The 23,899-nt window shown below is 43.7% G+C and overlaps 1 protein-coding gene across 1 annotated transcript; it reads left to right on the top strand.

Moving 5' to 3' along the window:
- Positions 1 to 239: 239 nt before the first annotated feature.
- LOC146682326 (uncharacterized) lies at positions 240 to 22,399 on the top strand. The gene is made up of 3 exons (XM_085446920.1): positions 240 to 355; positions 19,843 to 20,789; positions 22,395 to 22,399. Exons 1-3 carry the CDS (start codon positions 240 to 242, stop codon positions 22,397 to 22,399), a joined length of 1,068 nt encoding a protein of 355 aa, XP_085303046.1.
- Positions 22,400 to 23,899: the final 1,500 nt, after the last annotated feature.

Here is a 23,899-nt window from a genome sequence, read left to right as displayed (position 1 = left end):
TTAAAAGAATGTGACTCTACTTAGAGTAAAATTAACTCTACTTTTGCAAGAAGACTATTAACACCAAAACATTTAACACTTTTGAATTTGCTGTGTACGGAGCTTGGAAAGAAAAGCGTCTGGACGACTTCTGTGCCACTGTGATGATTACTGGGCCCTGTTTAGGGAGGTTGCTGTGGTCTGCTCTTAGATACACTAGCTACTGAACGTTTCCTGTATGTGTTGCATTCTTCTCCGATATGCTCTTCCAGTACTTCTGCCGCAACAACAACTGCAACAACCGCAGCAACAACAAAACAACCACAGCAGCAACAAGAACCACCTCCTCTGCCATCTTCAACAACATCAGCTTCCTGTGAGTAGTTGTGGCTCTTATGTCACATGTACTAATCTCATATTGTTAACATTTTCCTTTAGTTCACTTTCTGCAAATTATGTTATAAAAATAGAAGGATATAGATGTGAATATTTAAAATATTGAAATAAGCATATTTGATTTCTTATGTATTGTGTCTGAAAATCTTAAATTTGAGAATTGAGAATTAGTTTTTTTCTCCTAGAAATGATGTTTATGTATATATCATCCAGGACAAATATTAATATTACTGTCTTACGATAATTTCAGTCTAAGCACTGAGCTTGTAATTCCACTTTTCAAAAATGCCATAAATAAAGTCTTTTAGCACTGATTATTAGTTGCGCTTACACCTTCCGGTTGCGTGAACGCTGGCGCGACTTGCTGCCGCTACTCACCGGTATCTTTTTATCTTTTATTTATATATTCTCTTATTAAGATCCTCATGATAGTCCTTTCTGTATAAAAGTCAGTCAGTAGTGGTGCACATATTCAGTTCAGCTTTTTTGCAGCAACAGTTCCTGCAATGTGTGTCATGGTGTAATGTCAACAGTGTTGGGAAGACAACACAAATGAAACCATACTTTTTAGACACATGGGGAGTGTGTAATACGGACCCAACACACACAATGGTTTCGCTTACAGTTTCAGCTTTTATTGCCAACTTGCACCCATCCATCCTGGTCTCTCGCTTCACTATAAAGGAAAAAGAGTCATTAGTTCAATTGCCACCACCTACGGCCTCACCTGTCTCCCCGGCACTGCCCCCTTGAGCTCACTGCACCACCCCTCCCTTGCAGCTGAGCCAGGGACCACACCTCTGCCACATGGCCGAATAAAAAGTGATCTTTGGCACCTACTGTTTATTTCCCCAGACTCAAGAGTTGTATTAAGGTTAAACTGCTATACTTTGACACAATAATGAGTGGGGATAAATCTAAGAAAGGAGGATACAGACTACGAAACATCCGTGATTGTGAAATGGAGAAAGAAGCCACGGCTAATGAGGCAAGCCTTGCATCGGGACAAGATGGCAACCGAGGCCTGGACTGGCTTTGGGATGCTGTGAGTAGTGTTCTGATGGCTGACATGGCTACACTGTGAGCTGAACTGAAAGGTAACTTCAAAGATAAAACTTCTGAGGTGGCCAGCATACGACCCTGATTTTTTACCTGCCTCCCATGACAGGAGATTTAGACAATGGGCATGGCATGGAATTACTGCTGTGTGTACAGTTATTGTAAAATCTAAAATTATGGCTTTCGATACCTTATGCAAGACTTATGACCTCGAGAAACAAGACTTCTTCCGATAGTTGCAAGTCCGTGACTATATTGGTAAAAGAATAAACTGCTGTGTCCCTGGGGACTTCTCGATTGTTAACATCTTCATTGATACTTATGACTCCAGGAGTAACAGAGCCCTGATAAATAAACTGTACAAATGTATGATTAAGCTTAAAAAGGACTTAACAATTTACATAAAGCAGAAATAGGAAAGAGAAATGGACACTGAGATTAAGAAGACAGGTGGTCAAGGACTTGGGAAACACAGTTCACCACAATTAATTCCAACATGTGGTGGAACTTGTTGGAAGAACATTATACTTTTTTTCATAACACCTAAACAAAAGTCTAAATTCAGTGCTACATCTTCGCTGAGCTGGAGAAAATGTGGGGAAGTCATGGCAGATTGAGTGAAAGAAGCATCTATGTCCACTGTGAGCGACCATCTTTGAACAGAGGCGGGGTTTACGACACCAACTCTCTGCCATCTATAATCCAGTTTTGAGATCCTTCCCAGACGCCTTAACGCCCACTCACATCCTGGACCATCTGACCTCAGGAAATCACATGATAGGGTGGGGCCAGGTTTCACAATGAGCTCACCCGAAACTCTGGCTGATTGTGACCCACACCCAGTTTCACACCTTGGCTCAGGCGATTAGAGGATCATCAGGGGTCCTTTTGTCCCTCTGTGGGGGGAAACTCCCACAAGGTTTATATCTGGGACTCTCCACCATTTGACCTTAGAACTGAAGAAGCTTCTCGGATGAGAGGTGAAACGTCTTCAAGCAACTTAAAGAAGTCCAGATGCTTTTCTTTGCAAGCTCCTTTGACTACGATGACCTGGATGACTGAGAACCTTCACAGACATGGCAGATCATGGACACATATTCTGGTCCTGCCCGTCCATACGACCTGTCATGGTCCTGGGTCGCTGACCCAGTGTTTTGAGTTTATTGTTATTGTTTTCTAGTTTCTTCTGTTTTTGTTTTTCGTGTTTGTGTTTTGTGTTTCTGTTATCCCTTCCTGTGTCCTCTCCCGGTGTTCAGTTCGTGTCTTTGAGTTTGTGTTTGTAAAACAGTCTGTGAATTTTCTGTTTTACTTTGAAGGTCTGTGTCTCATTATGCCCATTAGTTTCAGCTGTGTTCCCCTCTGGTGTGTCATTCCCTCATTATCTTGTGTGTATTTATAGTGTGTGCCTGCCTGTGTTCCTTGTGGGCTTGTCTATGTTATTTTGTGTTTCTCCGCTCCTCGCCTCGTGTTTCTGTTATGTTTCAGGTCAGCTTACTAGCTTTCCCAGTGCAGTTTACTTTGTAATTTTCATCACCGCTCTGTGTCACTGTGACCCGTCATCAGTAAACCTCACTCGCATCATCGCCGTTGTCTGCAACTTGGGTCCTTCCTCTCCAAACACCACACAACTGCTGCCCCAGCCGTGACACGACCCTTCTGGTTGGAAGTTGTAAAAATAATTACAAAAGCACTGGGATTCAATATGAGTTGTACATTCGCATCATTGAATTTGGGATATTTTGCAGAAGATTTAGTTACAGATGATGTTTATCTCCTGAGAATTCTTTTGGCATCTGCGAAAAAAGCTATAACAAAACGCTGGCTTTGTAAAGATCCTCCCTTTTTACCTCTATAGTAGAAAACATCCGATTGATGGAATGTATGACTTTCACCTGCGACATCAGGGCGACTTGGGAAGGAGATGTTGGAGAAAATGGCAGGGGTTTACAAACTGTGACAGCACTCTTTAATGCATAGAACTTGCAACACCATAGTGTTGATGTATGTATGTGTAAATGTGTGGATGTATATACATGCATATATTGTCTTCCGATGACCTTATAATATTTTTTTTTGTTTCTGTTTTTTTCCCCCTTTTGCTGCATAAAAATGTTCCTAAAAAAAAAAAAAAAAGTACATTCAAAACAACAACTGACATTTGATCTTCATATATACTTGCTTTTTCCATTGAACAAAATCCCTGAAATGTTTCTATCAATGCATTTCAGGCAGTTTGTCCAAAGTTTGTTCATTCTGCGCTCCAGATGGGTCGAGTGTGTTTAAAATCGCGTTAATCGTGATGACCATGTTAATGCGTGTAAGCGCGTTAATGCTGAATTGATGTGTTAACACTGACAGCACTACCTAAATTATAAAGTCACCCCCTTTGTGGCTGATAAATCCCTGTTTTTCTTTCTTTGTATTGACTTCAATGATTTTTTTGTTCAGCTGTCACACAGGTATGTAACGTCTCAACATGAGGGTTAGCATAGCTACGCTGCTCCTCACACATGCCTGAAATCCTGCAGGCAGAGCAGTAACACTCCGCGAGGTGACACCGATGAAGCAGAGACGACCAAAGTCACATGACAATGAGCTGTCAGTCACTTTTCTTTTGCTTCAAAACTACATCACACACCACATTCAGACCCATCAGGCAGCTCTCAAACACTTTATCAGCAAACATAATTTTCCCACTTGTCATTTGTGGGAATTGTAAATCACAACTTTTTGGTATCTATTAATGAACTTTAGTGGCCGGAAGAAAAAATAAGACTGAAAAAAAAACCCTCTTTCATCAACTGAAAAGAAAACATCATAAAAAATAATACATAAAAACATGTCGCTTTACAGTGAAGACAGGTACATCTCTGGTGTTTATTGAACAGACTGAAGTCATTTCCTGTGTTTATAATATTATCAGACATGTCCTTGTATGAATTTTAAATTCAGGTGGACCTCTGGTGTCTGTCATCTATTTGAGCAGTTTAAAATTCAGACATTCATACTAATTGGAGGAGTGCAGAGCTGGGATCCATCCAATGAAAACCAATAACAAAGTCCAGTGGTAAAATGAAATCTTATTGCAAATGTGAGATGACAGGCTTTCTCCTCTTTATTTACCTGTTGCCAAGGTGAATCATGGTATCGGCAGTGATTTCACCTTCCATTAGGCCTAATTCACTTGCTTAACTGAGAATAAATTGATTGGACAAACACTGATCAACTTTCCTGGAACCAAAGAATGAGAGTTTCTATGACAAATATGAGCACTGGACTCTGACTTTGTTTAGTCTGGTTTGTGAAACACATCCTTGAAATGTTGCTTTCAGTTTAGTCACAATGAGGCTCTCACTTGGTGCACGACAAAAGCATTTAAAGAATTTGCAGCTGCCAAAACGTAAATTACTCAAGTTCATGAAGTGTTAAATATCCTTTATGTTCAATTATGGAAAATTACCAGGGACCAAGTTCAGTTACAGCAAGATTATTAAATGGCTGTTATTTTCATGAAGATGAACTCAATGAATGACTTGGCAAAAAATGTATTGTTATAGAGAAACTCCCAAACTAGCAGGTGTGTCGTTTTTCTGTTGTGCTCTCTTCTGTTAACTGTGAGTCACTTTAATGTGAGAGGAAATGCATCAAATGTTTGGCCTTAATTGAACAGTCAGCTTTGCCGTCTGGAACCAGCCTGGGTTGATTTCATTATAGTTTCATAAGGAAGGACTGTGCAACCATAATTTATTTTATTTTTAAATGAAGCTTTTTTGAGTAAATAGATGTGATTTAGAAGTAACTGTAACAGCATCACCTGTCCTCAGTGACATGACAGCCTGTCGTTGGCTCTGATGTGCAGTACAAACACACTGTCATGCGGTGTGGTAGGACTCAGGCGCAGAGCAGAGTTCAGGGGAAAACAACGTTTATTTACACAGTCACCAGGTGCAGATATATACAGTGAGGGGAGCGGGGGTCCTGGGTCCGAAAGGGAAGTCCGGGATAGGAGTCACATACATGCTAGCTCTTCTTCTTTACGACGGTTCAAACAACAGGTTGGTCACGGGTCCGGGGTTGGTCACGGGCCTACCAAGATGGCGCCGCGGATGGTCGCCCTGGTGCTTCAGTGCGTTACTTTTGTTTTGTTTTTGTGCATTTCTTCTGTGTCTGGGCACTCCTCTGGATACTCGTACACCAGAGAAGAGCTCCTTCACTACAGGACTACAACGCCTGTGGATTTATTTCCAATATTTGTCGCATCTGCGGCAGATTTACTGCTGACTCTGACCAGGAAAGCGAGACGCCGAAAGAGAGGGAAGCGAGCCGGCGCACTCGTGCGTTTGAGGAGACGCGGACTGCGAACTGCTCTTCCTGGGATCTTCCTTTCTAATGTACGCTCACTCAGGAATAAGATTGACGAACTGGCCCTGATGAGAAGCATGAACAGAGACTTTGCCTCCTCCTGTGTCTTATGTTTTACGGAGTCGTGGCTCAGTGAGAACATCCCAGACTGCGCGCTCAAACTGGAGGGCTTCCATCTGCTGCGCGCGGACCGGCAGGCCGCTCTCTCCGGTAAGTCCAAAGGTGGAGGTCTCTGCTTCTACATCAATAGTGGCTGGTGCACAGACGTAACAGTGATTGCTCAGCACTGCTCTTCCTCTCTGGAATACCTTTTTATTCACTGCAAACCGTTTTATTCTCCGCGGGAGTTTGCTTCATTCATCCTGGCCGCTGTTTACATCCCGCCAGACGCAGATGCGCAGGCAGCTCAGTGTGCACTCGCGGAGCAGATTCTCCACACGGAGCGGACATTCCCGGACTCTCTCATCATTGTTCTTGGGGACTTTAACAAAGCCAATCTGAGCCATGAGCTTCCAAAATATAAGCAGTATATTAAATGCCCGACCAGAGAGGAGAGGACATTAGACCACTGCTACAGCACGATCAGCGGGGCCTATCGCGCGGTGCCCCGCGCTTCACTCGGACTTTCTGACCACGTCATGATCCACCTGATCCCCGCGTACAGACAGAGGCTGAAGCTCTCCAAACCTGTCGTGAGGACCAAAAAACTGTGGAGCAACGAGGCTGTGGAGGAGCTTCGCACGTGTTTGGAGTCTACAGACTGGGACACAATGAAGGCTGCTTCTAACAGCTTGGACGAGTTTACGGACACTGTCACCTCCTATATCCACTTCTGTGAGGACAGCATTGTGCCATCACGCACCAGGGTGAGTTATAACAATGACAAACCCTGGTTTACTCCTAAACTCAAAAAGCTGTGGCTGGAAAAGAGTAAGGCGTTCAGAAGCGGAGACAGGGACTGCTACAGAGAGGCCAAGTACAGGTTCACTAAAGAAGTGGACATTGCTAAACATCAGCACTCTGAGAAGATGCAGCAGCAGATCTCAGAGAATGACTCGGCCTCTGTGTGGAAAGGTTTTAGGAATATCACCAACTACAAGCCTAAAACCCCCCACTCCACTGATGACTTGCTCTTAGCCAACACCCTTAACGACTTCTACTGCCGTTTAGACGAGCCATCAGGCAGCCTTCACACCTCCAACGGCCCCAACAATAGAGACACTTTGGACACTAATTCCCCCACCTCTCCCCCCTCCATAGAGCCATCACCACCTTCAAACTGTTCACCTACAACACCCCCTCCTCACCCCACACAAAAGAGGATTTCACACCACCTCCTCCCACCACAACTCTTCATATTCATGAAGCAGGTGTGAGGAAGCAGTTTAAAAGTCTTAATGCTTGAAAAGCTCCCGGCCCAGACGGTGTGTCTCCTGCCACCCTCAGACACTGTGCAAACGAGCTGGCCCCAGTGTTTTCTGGCATTTTCAACTCCTCACTGCAGGCATGTCATGTGCCTGCCTGCTTCAAGTCCTCCACCATAATCCCTGTCCCCAAGAAACCTAGGATCACTGGACTAAATGACTACAGACCCGTGGCTCTGACATCTGTGGTCATGAAGTCATTTGAGCGCCTAGTTCTCTCCCATCTCAGGACCCTCACGGCCCCCCTCCTGGACCCCCTGCAGTTTGCATATAGAGCCAACAGGTCTGCAGACGACGCCATCAACATGGCCCTACACTTCATCCTGCAGCATCTGGACTCCCCAGGAACCTACGCCAGGATCCTGTTTGTGGACTTCAGCTCTGCCTTCAACACCATCCTTCCAGACCATCTCCGAGGCAAGCTTTCCCAGATGAATGTGCCTGATCCCATCTGCCGGTGGATCACTGACTTCCTGACGGACAGGAAGCAGCACGTGAGGCTGGGAAAGAATGTCTCGGACTCCCGGACCATCAGCACCGGCTCCCCTCAGGGCTGTGTTCTTTCTCCTCTGCTCTTCTCCCTGTACACCAACTGCTGCACCTCCACCCACCAGTCTGTCAAGCTAATCAAGTTTGCAGATGACACCACCGTCATTGGGCTCATCTCGGACGGGGATGAGTCTGCCTACAGGAGGGAGGTTGAACGTCTGGCGTCCTGGTGCAGCCACAACAACCTGGTGCTGAATGCCCAGAAGACAGTGGAGATTATTGTGGACTTCAGGAAGCACACAGCCCCACTCCCCCCCATCATCCTGACTGACACCCCCATCACCTCTGTGGACTCATTCCGCTTCCTGGGTACCACCATCACCCAGGACCTGAAGTGGGAGCCCACCATCACCTCCGTCATCAAGAAAGCCCAGCAGAGGATGTACTTCCTGAGGCAGCTGAAGAAATTCAACCTGCCAACACGGACGATGATGCAATTCTACACTGCAATCATCGAGTCCATCCTCACCTCCTCCATCACCGTGTGGTACGCTGGAGCCACTATCAGGGACAAACAGAGACTGCAGCGTGTTGTGCGCTCTGCTGAGAAGGTGATTGGCTGCAGACTCCCATCTCTGCAGGACCTGTACACCTCCAGGATACTGGGGCGTGCAGCTCGGATCTCAGCTGACCCTTCTCACCCTGGACACAGTCTGTTTGACCTGCTCCCCTCAGGCAGGAGGCTCCGGTCCATTCGCACCAGAACCTCTCGCCACAAGAGCAGTTTCTTCCCCTCTGCTGTTGGACACATGAACAATAACCATATGACTGTTCCCACCACTAACACATGACCCTACGCTGTGTTCACTGCATCATTTCATGTTTGGCACTGATCACCACCTGCACTCATGTATATATCTTTCCACGTAGCACTTTTAATTCTTATCCCTACTTTTATTTTTTTCCATGTCTATTTAAGTGCCATTTATGACACTATGTTTGCACTGAAGCACCGCAGCAATTTCCTAATGTTGTAAACCTGCTCAACATTTGGCAATAAACCCCATTCTGATTCTGATTCTGATACTGTGCACAGGAGAAAAGAGGGTTACACAGCAGGTCCACAATGCTTAAGGATACCAGGCTGAGGTTTACTGACGTGTCTAGCACAATCATCCAGCGGTGAGGCTGTCTGCATCCCGGCCTTAAGAGTCCAACCCATAATCAGAGCCTGGCGAGATGCAGGTGTGTGTGCCAGGGGCGGGAGCCTGCAGTGAGCTCCGCCCTGGCGGGGAGGAGAGAGGAGAATGTACACAAAACACATGTGGCCTCGTGGAGCCGGCCGGGCAGACACGGGGACCATGACACACACAGGCATTGTTGTTTATCAATGCTGGTCTTCACATTCTGTGCTCCAGACAGCTCACTGTTCTCACACAAACCTTCAATATGCAGCAGGAGAGTAATCCTTTCACTCTGACCACAGTCTCTTTGACCTCCAAACACAGCCAGCTGTTTCAGTGGCTACAGCACCTCAGGGCATGATGGTGTTGAGGTTCACTTCTTCTTGACCTCACCGATCCGTTTGATATCACAGCTGGAGAAGAAGTGTCGGATGAGGCTGGAGTATTTTTCATCAGAGCTTTATTACCAGTGCGCATTGGGAGATCCTACTACATGCAGTCACAGCAAGCATCAAGTGGATCTGAGGATCTTTCCTCTTACACACACATATATAGAGTACGTGGGGGGGCTGCCCTGTGTCACCCCTCTTCAATAGTTTTTCACTAATTCTATTGTTCAGTCTGGGGGTGTTGCCCTCCCCCATACTAGTAACTGTGACTTCCTGTTTATCTGACTGAGGCAGCTCTTACTCCTCATTTTATGACAGACAGACCCCCACTGTCAATAAATTCCTCATCTGACCATCAGAACAATGCTTAGAATTTACAAAACACCCTGAGTAACTGTCCAGACTGGTACAGCTCTATTAAAAAATAACTGGTAGAGTAATATTAAAATAGTAGATAGATTGAGTTGAGTTTTACTGACGAGATGTGGACCAAGAATAATGTTTTTTCTTCCTGCTAGCAGCTGTCCACGTTGTACTTAAACTCTCTGCAGCTGAAACTAAAAATCAGCCATGACAGTTTTACTACACAACCTTGAAGTGAAATCTGCATTCAGCTAGCTGAATTTCGTGAACGCACTCATCCTTTTAAGTTCATCACCCATCCCCATGAGTGGACAGCGCCGACTTGAGTTGCATCCCCAGTGTTTCTGTCAGAGACTTTGAGCTACAAGCTGCTGACCTGAAGGCCTCAGACATGTGGGTGAATAAGATCAAGTCACTGAATGAAGATTTGAAAAAACTTGCTCGACAGCAAGCAGAGTTGGCGAACTAACACAAATGAGGGAAAATGAAAAATCCCACGGACCTGCTGATTGTCAAAACTTGGTACGTGCTTCACGTCACAAACCACACACTCAGCGTGTGAGAAGTGCTGTACTGACAATGTGAACAGTCTTTCTCACATCTAAAGAACATTAAGACCGACCTACGATCCCGTTTAACGGAGTGAAGTCTCAATGCCTGCATGAAGCTTAACCTCACCACATATCAACCAGACTACAAAGCCATCAGCAAAACCATGTAGCTCCAGAAATTGCATTAATGGTAAGAAGTGCTTTATTTATCACTGGTTAGCAACAGCAAAACACCATTATTGAAAGGAATTCAGAGACTTACTGTCCTTTAAAAGCGTTCGTGCTACAGAAAATGCATAAATTTACTTTTATTTCATTTTAAACATATTGTATGGCTCTCACGGCATTACATTTTAAAATACGTGGCGTTCATGGCTCTCTCAGCCAAAAAGGTTACCGACCGCGGTTCTAGAAAGTTCTCCTCTCTCCACTGAGCAATGTTGGGGTTCTGTCAGAGTGTCAGGGTCTTACTCACATACAGATGGTAACCTGCAGGTCACCTTTACAGATGATGGAAGCACTGTGCTGCGTCAATGCTGCAGAAATGTTTTTGTATCCTTCCCCAGATCTGTGCTTTGCTACTATTCTGACTCAGGGGTCTAACGATAATTTAAAGCTTAGTTTGTGCTGTGACATGCACTGGGAACTATGAAACCTCGTACAGACAGTTGTGTGTCTTTCCAAATCATGTCCAATCAATTACATGTTTACCCCAGGTAAAGTTGAACCAAGTTGTAGAAGCATCTGACGGATGGTGAGTGGAAACACTGATGGACCTGGGCAGTAATAACAGCAGTAATAATGCTCTTTGTTTATTATTGCCTTTCACTGCAGTGTGGGTCAACAAACTGCACCATCACCAGTTTGACAGGTAAGGTTCAGTCAACATAAGTTACGTTTACAGGAAATGTTTTGCAGGAAGTCTTTGCTAAATATTGCACAGAGGTGATTCATGTGTGCAGCAGCTGCTGGCGTCAGTGATCAGAACCAGGAGCATGTTTAACAAAAACATGTGGGTTCTTCCTTTATTCTCCTGCTAAATACCAACAAGCTGACTGACAGCACAGTTTATTACAGTCCATTGCATGTCTGATGATGCATTTAAACAGCAACACACCCAATGCACAGAAATGTTCTTCAGTTTTGGGTGGTGACTCTTCATTCACTGGGCTCTTTTGTTCTGACTTCATTATTTCCTGTTTATAACACCAAGGAATTAAAGTTGTTTATCACGGTGCTTTCCATGATGTAAACACCTTTTATTAATGTGCTGTTTACTGTCAGAAAAATAATTACAAATTAGGCATTGAGAAGACAATTAAGAAGACAGCTCTTCTGCACTGCCTTCCTGGTCACACTGCAGGTTATTGTCTTCACTTAATATTCTCAGAGTCTTTCTTTGCAATTTAAACCATTTAAGATGCATCTTCTACTTTATCAAAGCACTCACACAAAAACATGAGATTCATGAATGCATAAAAAATCATTTTAGGAATCTGAATTAATTCACACACCACGATAATGAACAGCATGACATACAATGAGAAAAACAATTCAAATAACAGATCTGAGCGAGTTAAACCTTCCAGGAAAAAGTTTTTAGAAACTCAAAAGCACAATAATTTATTCAAGAATGAACCTAAACTGGCATTAAATACACACAGTCTTTGGCCATAAACTATAGTCGGCATGCATCCAGGACAGTATTGAAGTTCCACCCTTCTTTCTTCTAGCTTACATAAAACTACATAATTATTGATTATTATTATTTATTGAACATGTTTTATGTTCAGGTGACTCATAGTCTGTTAAGTAAAAGCACAATGATGATTAGTATCCACTCCAGCCTCCATTCAGTGTTTATAGAAAGATAAAGGCTGTTGTAGTTTGTGACGTGTGTTCTTGATATAAATCTGATGATGTTTATCACCTACTGCTTATTTCATGTAATGGGCTAATACTGACAAACAGATGTCCAGAGACAGTCTCATTTATCAAGCATGTAAATTGGATGATGTGAATCTTTATTGAATTTTTATTGTAAGTCAGTTTTGCTTCATGTGGTAAAAAATAGAAGGCCCTTTTCAAAAAGATTAAAAGTTTTCCAATCTATGATCAACAAGGTCTTTAGATTGAACTCACCAAGGATCACACTGATACAATCAAATCTCTAGGAAGAGTTCATTAGTACAAAAATGCTACCATGGCTGGCTTCTTGTTGACTTTAGGGCTACAGGAGGATTTAGGTGAAACTTATTGCTGGGGCTAATAAGGTGCAACCCAAGTGTTAGGTTTATATTGTTGGATTGTCATTTATGCTTAGAAATATATATAATTGATTGATATTAATAGGATGTCTGATCCTTAGCAGTCTGCAAAGACTCTGTGCGCCTTCCAGAGTGTTCTGGCATATACACACAAATCCTAATGTCATGAGAGAGGTCGTACCTTCTCTTACTGATTTATGGTACAAGGCAGGGGTCCCCAATCCCAGTTCACAAGGGCCGGTGTCCCTGCAGGTTTTAGATCTCACCCTGGGTCAACGCACCTCCATCACATGATTGGTTCATTACCAGGCCTCTGGAGAACTTCAAGACATGTTGAGCAGGTCATTTATCCATTTAAATCAGCTGTGATGGATCAAGGACACATCTAAAACCTGCAGGACACCGGCCCTCGTGGACTGCGATTGCGGACCCCTGGTATAGGGGGACACCTACTCTGTATCTGTTTTAGTATAGGAGCCCTTTGTTTAGGTGGACCGCTGGGCTCCTAGCACCAGCTTTGGGGATACTTCACAGGGTCACATCTTGACCTCACACACACACGCACACACATACCTACACTACACACAGACAAGGTACTCTTGTGTATGATGTCATATGTTAACCTGAACCTATGCATATTCATGCAACCTCAATAAAGAGCAGTGCTACGGGGGAGCTAACGGAGAGTGACTGGGGTTCGAGCGGAAGGAACGGCGCTCGTCACAGTTCTCTCCCTCATGCACGAGCAACACAAAGAGCTCTGGTGACTTGCGTCTTGCTTTTGCTGTTGTGGTAGAATTGTCTTGGCATTCCAGCAATAGGCCTGTGCAACACAAACCTTTCAATAAGACTCAATCATGCAATTAAACTTTGACATCTTAAAAGATGAGAGTATGACAGCAGCATCTTGTAAGAGGAAACTTTTGGACACATCAGTACAGGACTCCACCCGGTACAAGAGTGTTTTTATTCATGTTGTCGATGCTTCAGCTGAAGATTTGAGGCTTGTTTTAGAACACATGGTACATACGTGTGTTGTGATGTTTGTGAGTCAGGATAAGATTTGTTGTGACGTAGTTGCCTACGGTGCATCCTCAATACTCAGTATTGACGTGTTGTCTCTTGTTTGATGGATATGTGGCATTCCTCAGGGAAGACTCCACCACCTCGAGAATGTGGAAAATGCTTTGAGTTGTTTGTGTATGTATGTGTGTTTGTATACCTGACTTTCTACCTGGTTAAAGAGTGTTTTAACAACATCCCTAGTCATAAAAAAGGGTCATCTCCCCTCACCCCGTATAGGGCTTTGGAATGTGATGTCACGGGAGGGGGTGTGGCCGCTGAGGCGCCATTTCAGCAGGCCAAACAAAGGGCTAAAGGACCGAAAGCATCAGCAATGGTTCGTCCTTGCTGTGTTGGTCGTTAGATTGCACGATCGGGAAGGGAATAAGCTGGAAAATGGGCTCTGTTTTTATTCTTTCCCCACCTGGAAGCAACGTGAGGGAGCTCGTGTATCAGATGTTACCAAACGAAGGCGTTTGGTAACATCTGATACATCTGATAACATCTGATAACATCTAGCCTGGATAGCAGCTGTGAGACGAGCTGATATCCAGTTCTCTACCATCCACAGATATCTGTTGGTGCTCCAGACGTTTTCATTCAGTTAAGTTCTAAATAAGTTCATATCACTCTTTATAGCATATTAGTTGCTAATTGTTTTTCATTATTGCAGCAAACCAGCCTATGAAATGGATGAAACAAATCCTGACTGGGTTCCAACGCTACACATGGGGCACTACGAAATCCCTGCTTCAAACCACATGCTACACACCACCATGCCAATCAGATTAGTTCTTCCATGTGAAGGTGAAGAGGTGACCCTTCTGGATAAGATGGTGAAGGTTTGCTGCATTTTGGTGAACATGTGCCCCAGTGTGGTAGTAAAACCAGGGAAAATGCTCTAGAAAGAGGTATTTAACCTGGACTCGCGGCGACAGTCGACGCGGGATTATTACTCCGAACTGGTGCAGTCTGTGCGAGCAGTGTGAGCTTGGTATTTGGCTAGCGTGTGGCTAATAGTGGATTTTTCCTCCTTCCTCCAGGAGAGGCGAGTGGAGGAGTGAGTTGGGGAGCACACACACTAGGGAGTTACAACACGGAACGCACTGGGAGCAAGGGACGTTGGACTTGCCTGTCTATTTCACTGTAAATAAACGCACTGCGTTTCTGTGAAGAAGAACTGCGCCTGGGTCCCTGTTTTCCATGACAATTGTAACTGATGTTCTACAAAGTGGTTTTAATTAAAATAGGCAAACATTTATTTCTTTATTCAACTTTTGAACTGTGGTTCATATTAGTACATATTCAGTAAATGCAAATTATTTACATGCCCCCCTAAATTAAAACATTATGGGTTATTCAGAACAGAACTATGCTTGGAGAAATATTTTCCCATCAGTTGATCCAACTCCTCCACAGTAGCAGGTGGAATCTTTTCTTTTCCCCGTCACTACAGATGGTCTGTTTATGTTTTAATCGAGAGCCTTTTTTTGGGCAGCTGAAGAGGAGAAGTCTATCTTATGGCCAACCTCTGGCTGTATCTTGGTCATATTACCAGGCAAAACCCAGTATGCAGGTTCATCTGTAACAGTCCTTGTGCCACAGATCCTCACTGTTGCTTCTACATTAAACAGAAGAGCAGCGACGTGGCTGCAGGTCTCTGTGACTCCGGCCTTACAGGTGCAGCGGGCGGCTTCAACCTTCCCTGTGATGCTCACAGTGACCCATGGCTGCAATGCTGGTTCATTCAGTCTTTGAGAGTGCAGTAACACACACAGACAAAGTTCATTTAAAGACAAGAACTATGAGCCAAGGCCGACACAAATGTGTTTATCTACTTTCAAATCCATTTATCATAAATGTAACAAAGTGTTTACATGTGATTTTTTTATCTTTTTATGTGTCCATCTATACAACGCTGCATGTTGTATTCTAAATCTGCCCGTTTGTTTTTTTTAATCTGCCAGCAAAAAATGAACCTAAAGTATGTAATGCAAGGATGTCATCGCTTTCAAGAGGGAGAAAGCATAAAGTTCGACTTTTATGAATCACTTAATATGATAAGGAGATTCTGCAGGTCATTAATCGATGTATAAAACCAAAATATAATATATTTTTACTTACACAGGACACAAACACGGAAGCAAGATGTATAATTAGGATTATTTATAACAAATATGAATTAATTAGTGCAATTTCTTTAACCATAGAGAATGACTAAATCCTTCAGGACAATGTCACATAAATGCACTGAACTCACTATGTTTTCCCTCTAACAGCCTCCACATGTTCTCACTGTAATTTCCCCTCATGAATGAATTTATGCTGCACTAATCTGAATGTTCAGGGGGAATCAAACGCATTTTACTCGCAGTACTCGAGCTGACTTACCTTTGTTTGAATGACGGCGAATTCACAACATGGAGGCTTAAAAAAAGCCAAATCTTGTACCGATCCAGGCGATTCGTAGCCTGCTAAACTGGTGCCGCACTCCCACAATGCACTGCGGCGTGACATCAACTCCAAAGCCCCATAGGGCTTAACCCCTTAAATAGTCCACCATATACAAGCACAGGTGAGCCCATAAAGGGTAGGAAGTGACTATCCTTACAAAAGTCTAAGGAGCTTGGAAAGAAAGGCGTCTGGACTTCTTTAAGTTGCTCCAAGCTCCTTAGACTACGATGACCCGGATGACTGAGAACCTTCACAGACATTCCTTACAAAATAAGGAAACCAGCTATAGCCTCTCCCACCATCCTACATGTAGGGGATGAACAGAAAAATATCTGAACATGCAGTTCAGGACAAGGTTTACAATTTTAAGCACAACGATGACAACTTTTATCAAAATCACTCCAACAGCTGCCTATACTGCTGTTCAACCTTCTGTCCCTCTAAGAAAAAAGGCTGATGAACTACAGGCACACATACAGTGTAAAGACTCCAAATCAATTTAATGATCAAATTCCAACTTGTATCATTTCACACAAGACATTTGCTGTTATATCAGGGAATGTTGACTCCTCCAATTAAACATCTGAGGATTTTTATGCATATGTGTGTGTCTGGTGGATATTTCAGGGTTGGTGTCGCAACAGGAAACAGCAGCCATCCACTGACGTGAGAAAACAAACACACAGATCATTACTGTTCCACTAACGTATTGTCACGCTTTAGAAATGCGTTCCTACCACAAGAAGCAGCTTATTAAAAGGTCACACAAGTTATGTTTAGGTATGATGGGCAAATCCCAGACATTCAGTAATGCGCTGACTCCTGTTTGACGAATCATTAAAGAACATTTTTTCTTACAAATAATTATGTAGTGGATGTTTATGTATTTTAAGAATAACAGAGAAATGTTTTCAGGAATTAAGTGATGTAGTAAGATACAAGAAAATCAAATGAAATAAAAGATGAACACCTTGTTCTCAGGAAGGCCTTTAAAATTCATTCATCTACTTAAACTAGTAACAACTTCATTCAGTTACTGAAGCAGAACAAATCAAGTTTGAACATTGACTCTAACAATCACAGAATTTGTTTAAAAGAAAATGTTAAAAATAAAATGAATTGAAGTTTTTTATGTGCACACTGACTGTCAACAAAGAAGTAGAGACCTGGAAAAGTTGTTTCTTTGTCTAAACCTACTCAGTCAGTTGTGAGCTTTATGAAAACCAAAACTAATCACAGAAAATTTGTTTGAGTTAGTCTGTCAGATCCTTTTTGACTACAAATTTGAAGTGATGGCTGCTTCAGGAGGACAATAGGAGAGAGATGCAGGTAAATAAAAGGTTAGTGCACACACCTTAAACCATGACGATAACTACCATTACTCCACCTGCACATATTTGCCCTCAGGTTCATGTTGGCTGTTTATAAAAAGAGGAGATGAAGTCAAAGAACATCGCTTTCTTTCACTGCAGTGGATGACATTCAAGCAGAGAGATACTATGTAAGTAATCCTAATATTAAATATATATCTGACATGTTGTATATTAATACATTTTAAATATACAACATGTGTTTTTTACGGTTAATTGTTATTTTTACTGTGATCTGGTTGCTTTATGTTGTTTAATTTAGGGAGCATTTTCATTAAAAAAAGTAACGTTTTCGTTTTTTAAATGGTTCTGTTCTGTTTTCATAGTAATGAATAGTAATAAAGAACTATGTTAGTTCTATACTTCTGTTTCAAGCTCAGTATAAACAAGCACCTTGATGGTAAATATGAAATAATTAGCAACACATGAAAAATTACAAGAAGTGATAAAGTGTAAGAGAAGCACATTGACAACTTCAAGGTAAGATTTTTAAGAATAAAGAGATCACAGATTGGTAATTTCAAATATAAAGTTATATAATGTTGCAGCCATGAATGAAAACAGTAAAATGCAAAGATTTTAACTCAACAAAAACATTCTTTCATGCCAACCTCATACTTTGAATTAAACCGACCATAGGCATGCTAGGCATTTGATCTTTTCTTCAGCTGATAATAACCATGATGGACAAAATTTTCAGAGAGCAGAGAAACAACTTCACTATGATCGCAAAGATTTGTATCATCGTTCTTCTTTTTGTTGGTAAGAGAAGCTTTATTATTCAAAGAATTTTATACTCGTTAAAAGGGTGAACAAATATGAAACTGAGAAAAGATTTCTACACAGCCTGCTGCAATGCATGGACAACAACCTCAACCGCAGCAACAACAACTGCAGATGCTCCAAAAACAACCACAGCTGCCCCAACCACAACTGCAGCGACAACAACCACAGCTGTTCCAACAACAACCACAAATGCAGCGACAACAACCACAGCTGTTCCAACAACAACCACAACTGCAGCGACAACAACCACAGCTGTTCCAACAACAACCACAAATGCAGCGACAACAACCACAGCTGCCCCAACAACAACCACAAATCCAGCGACAACAACCACAGCTGCTCCAACAACAACCACAACTGCCCCAACAACAACAACTGCAGCGACAACAACCACAACTGCTGCGACAACAACCACAGCTGTTCCGACAACAACCACAGCTGTTCCAACAACAACCACAACTGCAGCGACAACAACCACAGCTGTTCCAACAACAACCACAACTGCAGCGACAACAACCACAGCTGCTCCAACAACAACCACAACTGCCCCAACAACAACCACAGCTGTTCCAACAACAACCACAACTGCAGCGACAACAACCACAGCTGTTCCAACAACAACCACAACTGCCCCGACAACAACAACTGCAGCGACAACAACCACAGCTGTTCCAACAACAACCACAACTGCAGCGACAACAACCACAGCTGTTCCAACAACAACCACAACTGCAGCGACAACAACCACAGCTGCTCCAACAACAACCACAACTGCTGCGACAACAACCACAGCTGTTCCAACAACAACCACAACTGCAGCGACAACAACCACAGCTGTTCCAACAACAACCACAACTGCAGCGACAACAACCACAGCTGCTCCAACAACAACCACAGCTGTTCCAACAACAACCACAACTGCAGCGACAACAACCACAGCTGCTCCAACAACAACCACAACTGCCCCAACAACAACAACTGCAGCAACAACAACCACAACTGCAGCGACAACAACCACAGCTGTTCCAACAACAACCACAACTGCAGCGACAACAACCACAGCTGTTCCAACAACAACCACAACTGCAGCGACAACAACAACTGCAGCGACAACAACCACAGCTGTTCCAACAACAACCACAACTGCAGCGACAACAACCACAGCTGTTCCAACAACAACCACAACTGCAGCGACAACAACCACAGCTGTTCCAACAACAACCACAACTGCAGCGACAACAACCACAGCTGTTCCAACAACAACCACAACTGCAGCGACAACAACAACTGCAGCGACAACAACCACAGCTGTTCCAACAACAACCACAACTGCAGCGACAACAACCACAGCTGTTCCAACAACAACCACAACTGCAGCGACAACAACTACAACTGCTGCGACAACAACTACAACTGCTGCGACAACAACCACAGCTGTTCCGACAACAACCACAGCTGTTCCAACAACAACCACAACTGCAGCGACAACAACCACAGCTGTTCCAACAACAACCACAACTGCAGCGACAACAACCACAGCTGCTCCAACAACAACCACAACTGCAGCGACAACAACCACAACTGCCCCAACAACAACAACTGCAGCAACAACTACAACTGCTGCGACAACAACTACAACTGCTGCGACAACAACCACAGCTGTTCCGACAACAACCACAGCTGTTCCAACAACAACCACAACTGCAGCGACAACAACCACAGCTGTTCCAACAACAACCACAACTGCAGCGACAACAACCACAGCTGTTCCAACAACAACCACAACTGCAGCGACAACAACCACAGCTGTTCCAACAACAACCACAACTGCAGCGACAACAACCACAGCTGTTCCAACAACAACCACAACTGCCCCAACAACAACAACTGCAGCAACAACAACCACAACTGCAGCGACAACAACCACAGCTGTTCCAACAACAACCACAACTGCAGCGACAACCACCACAGCTGTTCCAACAACAACCACAACTGCCCCGACAACAACAACTGCAGCAACAACAACCACAGCTGTTCCGACAACAACCACAGCTGTTCCAACAACAACCACAACTGCAGCGACAACAACCACAGCTGTTCCAACAACAACCACAACTGCAGCGACAACAACCACAGCTGTTCCAACAACAACCACAACTGCAGCGACAACAACCACAGCTGTTCCAACAACAACCACAACTGCAGCGACAACAACTACAGCTGTTCCAACAACAACCACAACTGCAGCAACAACAACCACAACTGCCCCGACAACAACCACAGCTGTTCCAACAACAACCACAACTGCCCCGACAACAACAACTGCAGCAACAACAACCACAACTGCCCCAACAACAACAACAACTGCAGCAACAACAACCACAACTGCAGCGACAACCACCACAGCTGTTCCAACAACAACCACAACTGCCCCGACAACAACAACTGCAGCGACAACAACCACAACTGCCCCAACAACAACAACTGCAGCAACAACAACCACAACTGCAGCGACAACAACCACAGCTGTTCCAACAACAACCACAACTGCAGCGACAACAACCACAGCTGTTCCAACAACAACCACAACTGCAGCGACAACAACCACAGCTGCTCCAACAACAACCACAACTGCCCCAACAACCACAACTGCAGCGACAACAACCACAGCTGTTCCAACAACAACCACAACTGCAGCGACAACAACCACAGCTGTTCCAACAACAACCACAACTGCAGCGACAACAACCACAGCTGCTCCAACAACAACAACAACTGCAGCAACAACAACAACTGCAGCAACAACAACCACAACTGCCCCAACAACAACCACAACTGCAGCGACAACAACCACAGCTGTTCCAACAACAACCACAACTGCCCCGACAACAACCACAACTGCAGCAACAACAACCACAACTGCCCCAACAACAACCACAACTGCAGCAACAACAACCACAGCTGCCCCAACAACAACCACAACTGCAGCGACAACAATCACAGCTGTTCCAGCAACAACCACAAGTGCAGCGACAACAACCACAGCTCTTCCAACAACAACCACAACTGCCCCGACAACAGCAACTGCAGCAACAACAACCACAACTGCAGCAACAACAACCACAACTGCAGCGACAACAACCACAACTGCAGCAACAACAACCACCACCTCCTCTGCCATCCTCATCAACATCAGCTTCCTGTCCGTTATTATTCCTGTGATGTCACATGTACTCAGCTCATACTGTTAACATTTTTCTCTTCAGTTCATTTCCTCTAAATAATATAAATATAACAGAAAATTATTTATGAGAATTTATGAAATGTTTAAATTAGCATGTAGCTCGTTCTCAGTGAAATGTGTTTAATTGTTCTCAATTTGTGTGATTATAATGTTCAAAACTGAGCATTTAATCTAATCCCCGTTGCTGTTTTGTTGCCATTTACTGGTGAACTTGAGTATTTTACTTGTGTTTATACTTTTTTTGGGTTGTGGTTTTATTTTGCTGGCAGAATATCTGTGCTTGTATTTCACCATAGTTTTTCACAGTGTTTGCTGGTAAAGAGATTTAGTATACACATCCAGAAATGCATACACTATTATATATTGTACACATATTTATTAGTTTCAGGTTGGCCATTCTTGTATTTTGCTCGTTTGTGTTTTTGTGTTTGCACATCTCTGTTGCTTGTGGGGCTCGCACACAGGAATTTCACTCGCATGTGCTGTGCCAGTGTGCCTGCACATGTGATGTGACAATAAAAAAGTGATTTGATCCGAGTGATTTGAAGAGGAGATTAAAATACTGGGTAAACATCAGTTGGATCATGGCCCTTTATTCTATATCAAACATCAAAAATAATTCTATAGAAGTTACAAAGCATATTCTAAATCTTATTTATTGTGTGGCAGACTTCCACCAAATATGAACTCTGCAAATATTACACCCCTGACCTTACTAAAACAAGTCAAAAAATAAAGACAGAGTCTGACCTGCTTAACTAATTCAAAACAGGAGAAAACTGGTGATCAAAAGAAACTGCAGCTCACCCCTACCTGGGTCCTCCAGCTGGAACCAGTCACGACGGGGCGGTGTATCCACGCACCAATTGGAGCAGGGCCCTGGCACAGCTGAATTAGTATAAACAGATATATTACCTGAATTAAACAACCCTCCTATTGTTTAATTCCCAAACTAAGAAATTGCTCTTTACAAGGCGTCAGCGATGACATTTTCCGTTCCTTTCTTGATTTGCAGGTTAAAATCCTGCAAACGTTGTCAGGAAGCGCTGTGTGGCAGGCAGGAGTTGGACCCAAAATGCAGGCACTCAGACTCGAGGGATGAACTCAGAATGTAGATTTTATTCGAAGACACCAGGAAAAGATACAAAACTAAAGTATACTGGGAAAATATAAACTATACTTTACGGAGAGGCACATGAGGGAACACACAGCTTGAGGGACGACGCGACACAGACTCAGAGAAACACAGGGTTTAAATACACTGGGAAATAACGAGACACAGAAGGAGAGCACAGCTGGGGGAAATCAGAACTGACAAGACAAGGAAGCAAAGTAGGACACATTCACATAAGACATGGAACTTCAAAGTAAAACAGGAAATACACAGAGACACAGACCAAAGGGGAGAATAAAGCACAGAGAAGCACGAGGGGGGAGCACAGACATGACGGGCTGGGAAAACATGGAATGAAACACAAGGAGGGGAAGCCCAGTAAACTAAACATCTTAGGACCTCCAATAAAATACCTCCAAGAATAACAAATGAACTTAACATGAAACAGGAACACAGGAAAAACTACGAACGCTGGGTCGAATGACCCAGGATCCTGACAAAAGTAGTGACCAACGCATAAGTCTCTCATTTGAGTTTTGCATCCGGGAGAGAAACACCAATGGTTTGTGGTCAGTGAATACTTGAATGGGTATAGAGCTGGATCCAATATACACCTCGAAATGCTGCAGGGCTAACAACAAGGCAAGGGCTTCCTTTTCAATAGTGCTGTAGTTCATCTGATGTTTGTTGAACATTTTGGAAAAATAGCAAATTGGGCGATCCACCCCACGATGGGCTTCCTGCATAAGGACAGCTCCTGCACCAGCCGCACTAGCGTCAACCTCGAGCTTGAAAGGGCACCTGAAATTAGGTCCCGTAAGAACAGGGGAACTGCACAGCAATGCTTTCGCAGACTCGAAAGCAGTCTGACAAACAGGCGTCCACACAAAAGGCTTCACTTGGCTGATCAAATCGATGAGAGGAACGACAACAGTGGCGAAGTTCTTTCATGGACCTCTGTAATAACCACACATTCCTAGAAATCGGCGTAGCGCCCTTCTCGTTTGTGGGACCGGAAACTCGACAATAGCCTGTATCTCCACAGTCACCGGCCTTACCTGTCCCTGACCCAACTGTTTTCCCAGGTATGTGATGGTGGCTCTGCCAAATTCACATTTGGCCAGGTTCAGAGTAAGCGAGGCTTCCTGAAAACGGCTGAAAACGAGAGAGAGTGTTTGTAAGTGGTCAGACCAGGTGGATGAGTAAATGACAACATCATCCAAGTAGGCATCACAGTTATTCACGCCGGCCAGTACTGCCCATAAGGCGCTGGAACGTAGCGGGTGCGTTACGCAACCTAAACGGCATAACCGTCTACTGGAGAAAATGATCTGGCGTGACAAAAGCAGATATTTCAGATGCTCTGGGAGTTAAAGGTACTTGCCAGTAACCTTTTAACAGATCAA

The sequence above is a fragment of the Copadichromis virginalis genome, linkage group LG22 (genome assembly GCF_057382275.1).
Source record: "Copadichromis virginalis isolate Kocher_CV1m ecotype Utaka linkage group LG22, C_Virginalis_male_GT1.1, whole genome shotgun sequence".
Lineage (NCBI taxonomy): Eukaryota > Metazoa > Chordata > Actinopteri > Cichliformes > Cichlidae > Copadichromis > Copadichromis virginalis.
The sequence above is the reverse complement of the archived record's forward strand: the minus strand, read 5'-3'. Positions and strand labels throughout refer to the sequence as shown.

What these genes read in the sequence shown, in the direction of transcription:
- LOC146682326 (XM_085446920.1), top strand. Translation starts at nt 240, where the DNA reads ATGCTCTTCCAGTACTTCTGCCGCAACAACAACTGCAACAACCGCAGC. An exon ending in TTCAACAACATCAGCTTCCT is followed by an intron (nt 356 to 19,842) that starts GTGAGTAGTTGT and finishes CCACAACTGCAG; the next exon opens with CGACAACAACCACAGCTGTT.